This window comes from Thunnus albacares, chromosome 23, assembly GCF_914725855.1.
Source record: "Thunnus albacares chromosome 23, fThuAlb1.1, whole genome shotgun sequence".
Lineage (NCBI taxonomy): Eukaryota > Metazoa > Chordata > Actinopteri > Scombriformes > Scombridae > Thunnus > Thunnus albacares.
Genome location: NC_058128.1, coordinates 580,252 through 593,061, shown reverse-complemented (window position 1 = coordinate 593,061; position 12,810 = coordinate 580,252). Strand labels below are relative to the sequence as shown.

The following is a 12,810-nucleotide window of genomic DNA, read 5'->3' as shown; positions in this document are numbered from 1 at the left end:
AAACCAGCTCAGGACTCATGGTTAAATATTCAGTAAACTCAGTCCACACACACACACACACACACACACAATGAAAATAACAGCTGTGATGGATTCATCCATACAGTAAAGTGCTGCTTTATTACAAACAATTCCACCGTATAATCCTGTAAAGATGTGCAGCAGCAGAACACAGAACATTAATTACCGTCAGATCCTGACCGATCTGGTGTTAACGAAGTTACCGCTGCCGTGCTGTGTGCGTAAATGCGCAAAAAGCCTCTTTCTCAGTTTGGAGACGCACTTATCGTTTCAGGCACTGTGCTGCAGCCAGCTGATGTTTCTGTAACATCCCGGATACATTCAGTGACATTCAGACATTTATCTAACATGTTTCAGACCTGCCTGAGTCACGTTAATCGCTGTATTTTGATATTTGACATTTCAGTAGCTCATGTTATAGATGTGAAATACTAGAGAAGTAAAAGAAGCAAATACATGACAGTTGGTTTGTGATTGTGGAGAGCTCTGTGTGTTTGACACCTCTGTTAATTAAAGACACTGAAACACTGGAAACAGCTCTGCTCACTCAATCAGACACAAAGCATGGCAAATTGTGCCGTCATATCATTAGCGCAAAATCTTTTTTGAATAAGACTTTAAAAAGGGGCAGATTGTAAATGCTGCACATCTTACGGTGCTATTACCATTTCATTTGTTTGTACAGTGATGTAACAGGTTTGACAGTTGACTGTGAAGGCTGGCTCCATACAGTAACACAATAGGATAAATGTGAAAATATGATGGCATGTATAAACATTTGAGCTGTCTTAAGGGGTATGTAATGTCTTATCATTATAAAACAGTTCAGATTTTTCTTTGCTGTTGCATATCTTTTTAACATGTTTTGAGTCAGGAGTCCAAAATGACACCTAAAAATTTAAAATCACTGGTGTCATTTCCTCTTGATCTGTTTTGATTTTACACTTTCTTATACACCCTCCGTTTTGTTTGTTAATAACTCTGTGGCTACAGAAGGGTTTTAGCTGATACATAAATGATTGTGTCATCAGCATACCTCTGTTACAGCATGTTTGTAAATCATTTATGTATAAGCTGAAAAGCAGAGGCCCCAAGATTGAGCCTTGTGGAAACCCCGTTCTGGATTGTCGGGGGATTCATAGTTTTGCACTGATTTTAACACATTGCTCTCTACATTCGACATATGAAACAAACCAGACAGTTGCTTGCTCTAAAAAATTGAAGGTGTTTAGGTTGTTCAGAAGTATGTCATGGTTCACAGTGTCAAAAGTCTTTTCGAAGTCTAAAAACACTGCTCCCACTACAGTACCCTCGTCTAGTGAGCTCTTGATGACCCCTAACCCCTAACCAGTGAAGTAGCAGTTGCAGCCATTTACACTGAGTACCCTGACCTAAATCTGAACTGTTTAGCATAAATAAGTTCATTACTTTCAAAGTGGTCAACCAGATAAAAACAGCTAGAATAGAGTTGTTACACATAAATGTTCACACTTGATGTACTGCACCAGAGTGAGCTTATAGCTAATTTTCATCTGCAGTCCCTTAAAATTAAAACATATAACAGCACAATAACAAACAGTACAAAGCAAAAAACACACAGAACACATTATACAAAATACAAAACTACACACAACAGCACATCACATACACATGCGTTTTAGGTTTGATCAGGGTGGAGCTGTGCAGCATCCAACCCAAACAGATCCTTTGCCTTTTTATTACTTCATTTATTAAGTAATTGTGATTGTGATGAATCTGTGGTAATGATAACTTGTGGTAATTTTGCTGGTTCAAAATTTTCAGCAAGCTCCTCCGCTGATTGAATGAAATAAATTATAAAATTAATTTGCTAATCACTCCATTTACTTCCAGCTCCGTTATTGATTTTCGTTGTCTGGGCTTAAGTTTAGTAAGACTGTTTAGGTGTTTCCAGGGAGAAGTGCTATTTCATTCAGATTGGAATCCGTTGTGTAAAGTATGTGGTTTTTGCCTTGCACAGTTCTCTAACTGCCATATTTCTCAGACCCTTAAAAATAAGGAAGTGCATACTCAATTTGGTGAATAGTGACTTTTTCAGTGCAAGGTCTCTTTTTTTCATTAACTGATGAATATCATCATTCAGCCACCGTGAGGAGACTCTTCTTGGCTTGCATTTAAAGATTTGTGTATATTTCTCAATCTACTCTGTGAGTGTTTTTATCAAAGTGTTACAGCAGTTGTCTAAATCACTGGTTTGTAAAACATCCTTCCAGTCAATATTATTTAGTTGGTTTTTGAAATTGTGGCATTTTATTTCTGGGAATGACTGAATTCCCTGATGTGTTTTCATGCATTAATATTGGTAGACACTGTTTTGTTAGTTTTCTGACAATCAGGGTCATGTTATGGTCAGAAAGGCCCGTTAATAAATGATATGTCCTTGTGACTCTTTCAGGTCTGTTTGTGATTATCAGATCATTCAAATGATTCTTGTAGAACAACATCAATAATAGCTGAGAAACTTGGTTGTTTGGCCTTTAAAGACACTTTGATTTGTATCTCCTCCTACATGAAGCTACCAAGATGATCTGTGTGATAAACTGTGTTTAATTAATTACACACATTTAATTAGCTTCAGTGTGGAGTGGTGTCTTTGTTCATGTCTACAAATATGAATCTCTTTAGCTGTTCCACTTTATTCACCAGCAAGTCTCTAAATGTGTGAAACCAAAGCAATGAGTTCAAACAGTGTAAAAGGCTGATTGGAGCTGAGGGGAACTGCAGAGTCTGTTAATAATTTACTGTGGGTTCATCACTACGTGCAACCTTTCACATCACATGTACAGTCCTCATCTGATCCTTTGTTCATATAAACATGTCAATTATACAGATATGGATTTAATGATTATTTCATCTCATGCCTTCTCACCAGTGCAACTGTTCAAGACCTGCATGGTAAATGCAACTCAAATCATCTGAGACTTTATCACACAGACGACAAAAGCTCCAGTATTTTCTGTTGTTTTCATACTTTTCTAAATAGTTTTCAAAGGTTTTAAAACCTTTTTCCTGCCGTTAAAATGCATCTTGCTCCTTCTTTAAAAATAAATCTTAAATTACAACATTTAATTATGTCCTAAGTATCCTTATTACCAGAGGAACATACTCATTTATTTACCTTTTTATTTTGACATTTTATTTCCACAGATGTAAACAACTTGTGGATAATAATAATAATTTCAAATAAACTTCACAAGAGATGAACAGCAAGGATTGGTCAGACAAGACTGGACAAAGTCATCTTCCCAAATTCAACCTCAGCAGAATGCAGAGACAAAGAGAATCACGTATATAATTTAAAGACCATCAACATGGAGGGATTTATAAATGTGTTTTTTAATTTGTATTTAATAAAGCCCATCAAGCAGGATTCAGAGTTCCGATTCAGGATTCAGAGTTCTTCAAATGTAGAAAGATGAACGATACACTTAAATTATTCCATCTGACACTTCAACTAAAGTTTGTCTTTGAGTTTCCAGATGAAGTTTCTGCTCTTTAGTCACAGAGATGAAGATGCTGTTCTGACCTCAGCTTCCTCTTTCTTCCTCTTGTTTACCACACATGAAGTAGAATTTTAGTACATGTTGTACTTCTACCTCTGTTACCTTATTATTATTGTTATAGGTCTGTATTTCCCCTAAAAGCAAAGTCAAACTTTATTTTCATTATGATTCTTGTCTGAGAGGCGAGAGTGGAACATGCAGGAAGTTAACAGACACATAAATCCACATTATACCAGGATTTGTTGGAATTAAGAGCAAATCTGACTGCATAAGCAACAATCAAAGCTAACAAACATATAATTTAAGTGAAAATGATGAAGAGTTGGATACTCTAAACTCTAAAAGCTTCTCACTCATAAGGACTGTATGAGTGAAAAATCCAATCCTTTTTTAATCCAAACCATGTTTGACAAACCACCAAAAAGATTTTAAAAAAAAGACTAAAATGTTTTGGTGCTGTTAAGTATGTAGCTGTAATTTCCTACATTTATCTACTTCTTCTTATTTCACATTTACACACACACACACACACTCACACATACACACAAACCGTTGTGTTACTGACTCTTTTACAGGTGAACATTCATCAACACTTTATCCTCCAAAACACATCAGATGGAGTCAGAGAGGACTTCTGGTAACATTTTATGGAGCTTACAACTCTGTCTAAGACTCTACTATGAAGGTCATTTATTTGGCCTTTGCAACTGAAAACGAAATGATTTGAATGACAGAATAAAACAGTAAAACCGTCTTAATTTGAATTATCTGCACACACAAAGACTCATTTGGACTCTAAATAAGACGAGCCTTTCACAGCAATAAGATCATTTGGAGTACACTAAGAAATGTGATTTGCATTTGTCAGTATCACCTTTTATAATAGTTCAGATAACACTGTTATCCTTTGCTGTAATTTACATATTGAAGTGCTGCTAAATTCCCAGTAATATAGTCTAAACCATTGTTACAGTTCACTACTGTAATATAATGGTGATTACAGTAACTCACTGTTGGAACAATTATATTATTATATCATTATTAACACCTTCTGGATTTGTATAGTTTACATTCAAAAGTAAAATATTTATATTTTCATTTACAGTGTATTACTGTAAATTGCAATGCATTATGGGATCTCTTTTTATAAACAGTGTTGTTTTTACTGTTAAAGACTAGTAAAAGTGAAAAGACTTGAGGACTTGTAGTCTGTGCCTGGTAGAAACACTCGATCCCAGCATCAGAGGTTTGATTTTAATATGGACCGTGACTCATCATCTGGTCATCATTGTACATACAGCACATTCCCCTCATGGGATCAGACCGATCAATAAGTATTTAGTCAAAGTATTTACTCTTCTAATATTTTACGGACTCAGTATTGTTGATACAATATTATATTTATAAGGAAGTGTTGAATGCAGTCATATTTAGCCCCGGAGCCGTTGCTACACGACAACTAGTCTTTAAAACCAGGAACCATCATGCAGGGTTTTATCAACCAGGCACAGTGGGCAACTGTCCTGAGGCCCCAGACCCCCAGGGCCCCTAAAAGAGAAGAACCTGGATGCAGACAAGATGGCGGACATCAACCAGCATTGTCATCTGTATACAGGAGGTCATGTGACATCAGCGGCGAAGTGTTCTACTTTGTCTTTATACTCATTAGACAGTGGACGTTGGGAGGGAAAATGTTGTTCAAATATTTATATGTATATGTGTGTGAACTTGTGAAAAGTTAAAAATGCTTAGTGACAGTCATAGAAACCATGTTTGTGTGTCTGAACAGTTTGTTCCTGTGTGAAAGAGAATAAAGAACATCTGATCATGCTGAAGCAGATCCTTCCATGTCTGTTTGGGTATAATCAGCATACAGTAGTGACAACTATTCCTAGAGGTTGGTGTGAAACAGATAAAGGAGGATTCACCCCACTCTTCAGGGCTCCGTCCTCTGCAGCAGCTTGTATGTCAGTATCAGTGTGAGTGAGCTGCTCTGAGCATTAAAGAAAGTGTGACAATACTGTGTTGAGAAACTGTTTCTTTCTTCATTTAAGTCAAGTGCAAGAGGTGGATTGCCACACCAACGTACTGAACGTTCTGACTTTATGGAGTTTAAATGTATAAGATGAAATCATCTGCATATAATTAAATATTTCCATGTTCATGATATTTAAATGAACCTTTCTGGAGATCCATGGCTCCATAGCTGCTACAAATATTACTGGTGAAACTGGGAATCCCTGCCTTTAGCCACAGCTGAGAGGGAAATATGAGGAATACATGTTATTGATGTTGAATATAATATAGGTTTAGAATTTCTTCCATATTTCACCCTTTTTTCATGATTATTACTGGCAGTTACATCCTGGAACTTGCATATAATTGAATTGAATTTCCCTTCGGGGATCAATAAAGTCATAACTATTTACTTATCTATCTATCTATAAATCATTTTAAACATCTTAAAGCAGCTCTAATGTGTATTTATTGTGTATAGTTTTTCTTGTTTAGGTGAAAAAGGACAATTGTAGTTTTGATGGAAATCTGTATGAAAGTCACAAAATAAGTAAAACCCAGAAACTCATCATGCTAAATTAATTTAGCACAATGACTTGGCATGATGATTTTTTTTGTGGACCCGCCCCTTCTCAAACCAAATTTACATCCTTGTATGTGTGTGTGTGTGTGTGTTTGTGTGTGTGTGTGTGTGTGTGTGTGTGTGTGTGTGTGTGTGTGTGTGTGTGTGTGTGTGTGTGTGTGTGTGTGTGATGTGTATAAAAAGGTGATCATGAGTCCTGTAGAAACATTAAGGACCTGTTGTCCAACCAAACCTTTTGACTCAGCGCTTCACTTACTGCTCAACTTCACATCAGACTGGTGAGTTGATCTTCCATCATCATCATCATCATCATCATCATCATGCTTTTTTAATGTTTTAATGTTTGTTTGAACAGTTATTGTAGCAAAGTTTTCTATATATGTGTAATACAGCAGGCAGCAGACTGCAGGCTGTTGTGCATGTCAGACTTCTTCATGTGTGCATGTTAACATTGTAGAGCTGCAGAGATGAAGGCTCACCTGCTGATCTTTGCTGCAGTACTTCTGGTCCCTTGCTGGACGATGCCTGCGGGTCAATGGAAGGTGAGTACCATATTCTGAAAAAAGATCAAATTACACATTGAGGGACATTTACTTTCTTGTTTGACTCCATGGAGTCAGGTTGATTCTTGGCTCAGTACCAGTGAGTGACTGGTGGTTGCGACCCAGTCTCCGGTTCAGAACCCCATTATGTTCCAAACACAAAAAATGCTGTAATACTGGACCTCTACTCTAAATGCTTTCATAAATCATTAGCAATAAAAAAGATTAAAATACTTTGTTATATCTTATTTTTTTCTGTTCATACCAATGGACGGAGAATCTGACCATGAGAAACTAACTAATAGTAAAAATGACAATAAAACGTCTTAAGAGACCTTTTTACAACAAAAAACATGTGTTGATTTATTTTTCATGAATATTAACTCATTGCATATATATTTTGTATTATTTTAACAAACATTCATTCTCATGTTTACTTTAAACACAGTTTAAACACCAATTATGTACTTTAGCAATATGATTAGTAGATTAAAATTATTATGCTTCCTCCTCGCCTCACAGTCGGCCATACTGGCTGAAAAAGAGGGTGTGGCTCTACTGCAGTCCACTGTACATGATGTGGAACACTGTGATTGGCTTCTAGACATCCAGACAAATAAGTTTGTGGAATCAGATGACAGTAATCATAGATCTAGAAAAGTTCAGTCCGCTGGACTGGTCGGGGGATCTGAATGGCTTAACCAGTTAAACAGCTGGTGACCTCAGTATTTGTTGTAAACAGCAAAGAGTTTCATTATAATGAAACACAAAATGCAGATTTTTAATCAAGTTTAAACAGATGAATTCCTCATAAGTCAGTTTTCTTCTTTCACTATATTCCAAACATGGGTCTGTAATAAAGAGCATGTAGACAGTGTGTGAATCCAGATGTGTTTTTAAGAAAGAGACTGATTGGTCCATCTATCATCCATCAGGCCCTCACAGCTGTGAGGTAAAATAGTGTTTATCCAACCTTTTATCCACCACTGCGCCGCCGGTTAATGAGTGAAGCTACGTGTGTGTATCTGACTGCAGTGGAAGGTCAAAGGTCAGAGGAGTTTTGTGTGTGTTCAGGTTAGTGAAATATGCTGGTTTCAGTTTAATATGAATAAACTTTCTTGTGTATTAAACAGAGACTGTGATCTTTCTCTGACCTGAGCCAAGAGCTGCCAGAGTCTGAACACAAGCAAACGTTTCATACTGCTGGAGTTACTACCAGCAGATATTAGACTGAAGATCAAACTAATGAAACACATCAGTCAACGTTTTCTCATCACGTCGACAGAAAACATCATTCAGACTGCATTACGTTTCCTTCAACCTGTATTTACTGTTGCAGTTTATATAAGTGTCATTTCTAGAAGTTGGTTTGAATAAATCATAAAAGCTTTGTTGTGTAACATTAGCTGTTCCTTTCTCCTTCTGCCCTCCAGGTCCCCAGCTCCATTCCACTGAACATGGTTCCTGATGCTGTTGATGACATGTACTATGGCTGCACCGAGAAAATGGAGAGGAGGGTCCAGAAAGAATATTTCAGAAAAGAGTTTGTGGGAACATTTAAAATTGCCTGGGAAAATGCAGAAAAATGTTCAAACAAATACTCACAGGTTCTCACCAAAAACCAGCGGCAGGCAATCTGTGTCTATACATCCAACGACATTTATGCAGAATTCAATAAAGCAGTCCGGACCGGTAGGAGCATCTATGGCAGCTCCTTCCGATTCCATTCTTTACATTTCTGGCTTACTACTGCCATACAAACCCTGAATAACAAACACTGTTACATTAGTTATCGAAGAAGCAGGGCTGCATTCACTGGCAATGTTAACAGCATAATTAGGTTTGGTGCGTTTGCCTCCAGCTCTCTCAGAACAGACCTTAAACAGTTTGGTAGCAAGACCTGCTTTCAAATTATGACCTGTTTTGGAGCTTATGTGAAGCATTATTCAAATTATCCAAGTGAGGAAGAGGTGCTTATTCCCCCCTATGAAAGATTCAAAATAACCAAAATTATTAACGGTCAGGGTAAATTTCCAGATCTGAGTGATTGTGAGAAGGTCTTTACTTTGAGGAGTTCAGTATATAAGAGTAACCTAAACTGCAAAGCTGCACCCAGATTAGAGAGCAGCATTTTCTCCAAATGATGGGGAAAATGCAAGAAAATGAGTCTTGTTCTTTAAACTTATATCATCAATAAATAAATCTATAAATCGATACAACACAGCCAAACATTCTGTACTGAAGTCAATCATCATGCATCACAACATCATCTATTACTGTGTTCTATGTGCAGCAGACTGTATGTCTCTGTATGGAATCAACACATGTGTGATATAATAAAAATGATGAATGATAAACTACCAACACAGACATGAACACTGACTGTCTCTAACAGTGTTTCTGGTCTGTTTCAACGTCATTTACTGTCCAAAAGCCTCTGAGCAATACTGTTTTAAAAACTATTATTGTTGTTTTCATTTGTAATTTTATTTGAAATATTTTTGTTTGTCACTTTTTATCAGCATTATAATGTTGATTTGAACAATGACAATAAAGCTGATTCTGATTCTACTCAATATTCTCATAACTGACCAAATAAAGAATGTTAACACGTGTGCAGCGTCAACAACAAATAAACAAACACAAACAGTCAGAAACTCATTCAGTCATGTTGATGTTGATGGAAAGTTTCCAGCAGCTGTTTGACGTCCTGCAGACTGACTGCAGCAGTTCAGACGCATCAGATGGAAATAAAAGGCTTCATGATGTAAACTGTGAGATAATTTTTCTGTTCTGTATGTTTTCATAAACTCATCACTCATCATCTCCTCCCAATAAACACAAACTGCTCCTGTTTGAACTGCTGACAGCTGTTTCCTGACATGTAAATTCTAAGATATTAGAGAAACATCATTAATATGTGAAATTCAGTATAGTAATGTATTTCCAGATGTTTGGATGCATCATATTAATATGTGAAGTTCAGTATAATAATGTTTTATTTCCAGATGTTTGGATGCATCATATTAATATGTGAAGTTCAGTATAATAATGTTGTTTGGATGTTTAAGCACAGACTATTGTGGGATTACACATGAGAGAAAAAACGTGAAATTACACTTCTTATTTAATTTTATTAGTCTTTATTTCTGTGTTTCAACTCTTTGGAGATCAGTTTCATTTTGGTTCATTTGAGACTTTCTTTGCATCCTCTTGCAAGTTTTGTCTTTGTTTAGCATGTTTGTATTCTTGTTATCAGCACAAACTCAGCTATAAGTACAACTCATTATTTTGTCAATTTAACAAGGTATAAAGCCACCAAGAACCCAAACGACAAGAAAAAGTACACCGTCGCTAATAAAAATGTACAAATCTTAAGTGATAATCACTGAATATATTATTATACAACAGTTAAAGGTTGTAAAAAAATATAGTTTTACTGTTCTTACAAACAAATACATCAGAAAAGTAAAAATAACTTAAATAAATGTGGTGGACTAAAAAGTATAAAGTATTATTAAAATGTGTGTACTCAGGTAAAGTACAAGTACCTGATGATTGTAGTAAAGTACAGTACTTGAGTAAATGGACCAGTGGAAATAAAGAAAACAAGATGATGGTTTGGTGTTTTACTTCAACACTGAATCTAATCCAGCTGCTGCAGCAGTTTTACAACCTACTTTTAGATTAGAAGAGGTTCATAAAATGTCAAAGCTTCCTGTTTCACAGCTGATATTTATGTAAATTTATTGGAGTTGTGTCCATGTCACAGGTTTGAGCCCAGCTTGGCTCCCTGTGAGACTAAAACACACTATTGATGCAGCAGCACCACCTGCTGTCCAAACCAACAAACTACCTGCTGCTGTCCACAAGAATACATTACAACCACAATCAATATTTCATTCACTAACACATGAAATATCATCCAGAGTAGAGCTGCTAACGTTTGTGTTTTTAACATTTTATAATAACAAAATAAATTACATGAAATACTAAGTTACCAAAGAAAAAGGAAATTACAAATCAGGGACGATAATTGATTATTTATTAATAAGTAATAACACTTGATAACAGAGAGCTTATTAAAAGATTGTTTGGGCAAAAATAGAATAATATCTGAGACTGACTTTGTGTGTGATGCAGAGGAGAACACATGATGTTTCTACAGAACATCATTTAAATAAATACAGAACGTCCTCACAATGTTACACTTTATGGTAACGGAGAAAATGCAGCTGTGCAACAATGACAATTCTGTCATAACAGACGATGATGGAATGAAACTTTGATCTGGCTTAATGCACGTCATAAAGATAATGAGCATGACGAGGGTCCTCAGTTACAGCCCACTAAAACTTTGATTTACACACAATCATGTCAGCTGCAGAATGAAGTATATCTCAACTTCATTACAACAGCTCAAATATTTTTTAGGCTTATTTTTTATTGAGGCTCCTTCAAATAACAGCAGAGCTACAGCCTGATATTTGAGAGAGGAGGATGCACCTGAACAATATATGTTTCTATTGTTACGCTGTATTTACCTTCATGTAGAGAACACAAGTTAACTTGGGGTGTAGTTGAAAGAGGAATTGGACAGTGGAAGAGAAGATGTTCTTCATGGAGAGGGTTACCTGCTTATACACATAATATACCAAATTGTCACTGTTTAATATTTCCAACTGAGACTGTGAGAAAACTACAACACGTCATCATTATTTCTACTTTGCTGCTCTGACTGTGGTAAAACAGCCACGTCTCACTCTCTCCCAGGAGTAATCCTACTCCTGCTGACAGTCACAGTAAATTCTCTTCTGCTTCATAAATTAGTTTTAGTCCTCGTTAGCTCTCAGTGTGATTCTGAGACGCTTGATAAATATGGGCCCAGGGTCAGAGTCTGACTTATAACACCTGTTTTTTAATCTTTTCTGCATCAAACAGCTCATGTATAACACATCTGTAAAGTGCTGATTCAACAAAATCCAGAGATAACTGTTCAGTTTGTAGTCAGTTAAGAGACTTAAGTGAAGATGACAAAATCCTGATCCAGACTCCGGTCCAGATGGATCATCAGGATGCAGCTGATCCTCTCTCAACACACACTCTTGGATGTTCACTCATACTCTTACAGAGATCATCACCATCTGATGAGACAAGAAGAAACAATAGAGGTCATAAATCAGTGTTTAGTGAGACTCACTTCATCAGCTGTCAGTCAGTGATGCAGCACATCCAGTATAAAGAGCAGCACAGACTTCAGTCCTGTTTAGACCAGAAGTGGAACAGCTGTGCAATGTAGCCAGCTTCCTTTCAGCTCTCATGTTAATGTGTTGAACACACTGAGCTCCAAGCTCACAGATCTGCAGAGACTTTCAGTCTCAAGTTTGTTTACTCTGCAGATTTCACTGAAGTACACAGAGGAAATAAAGTGCTGACAGTCATGAACACACCATTACTGCAGAAACAGAGACATTCACTCATCAGTTTACTGATGGATTTACTGTTAACTGTTAGAAAAGTTTAAAAGCTACAGAGTCTCTGTGGGATTTGAAGATCTTTCCTGCTGTTAAATCATCACATGGCAATCAGTCAGAGCTCTCAGCTAAACACCTGCTGTGATTCCTGGACTTCAGCAGAGGTTCTGCTCTGTACACATGGTTACTAAACATAATGATGGTTCTGTGAAATCAGAGCCAGTGATTTACAGGCTTCAGTCAGACTGATCTTAGAGCTCTGACAGAGATGAACTGATCAATTCTTTAGTGTTGAAATGAACAAACATATTCATATCAGATTTGATGGTAGGACAGTTTGATGATGAGGACCACTGTCTCTATACATCTTGTAAGGCTGTCAGCTGTAATCCAGCTTCATTTCCTGCAGACATGAACACAACAACAACAGTCGTCTTCACATCAGTTCAAACACATGATCACAACAAGCTTCTTGCAGTTCTGATTGGTTGACTGTTCTCTCTCTCTGTCTTTCTGCCCAATCCTGAAGCCTGTCACCATTGCCCTCTCACAACTTCACTGAGGAAAGCAGCCACTGAGAAGGTTGGAGATTCAGCAGGAAATACTGGACCTTTGCTTTGATACTAACTGTG

The 12,810-nt window shown here is 36.8% G+C and overlaps 1 protein-coding gene across 1 annotated transcript; it reads left to right on the top strand.

Annotated features, from left to right (window-relative positions):
* Positions 1-6,042: 6,042 nt before the first annotated feature.
* On the top strand, positions 6,043-8,980 carry LOC122975281 (erythroblast NAD(P)(+)--arginine ADP-ribosyltransferase-like). The gene is made up of 3 exons (XM_044343629.1): positions 6,043-6,440; positions 6,620-6,704; positions 8,138-8,980. The coding sequence occupies exons 2-3, from the start codon at positions 6,630-6,632 to the stop codon at positions 8,846-8,848; spliced, it is 786 nt and encodes a 261-aa protein (XP_044199564.1). The 5' UTR covers positions 6,043-6,440; positions 6,620-6,629; the 3' UTR covers positions 8,849-8,980.
* Positions 8,981-12,810: the final 3,830 nt, after the last annotated feature.

Bases quoted from the DNA above. Each gene is read 5' to 3' on its own strand.
- LOC122975281 (XM_044343629.1), top strand. From the start codon at position 6,630: ATGAAGGCTCACCTGCTGATCTTTGCTGCAGTACTTCTGGTCCCTTGC. The intron at 6,705-8,137 runs GTGAGTACCATA...TCTGCCCTCCAG, and splicing joins TGCCTGCGGGTCAATGGAAG to GTCCCCAGCTCCATTCCACT.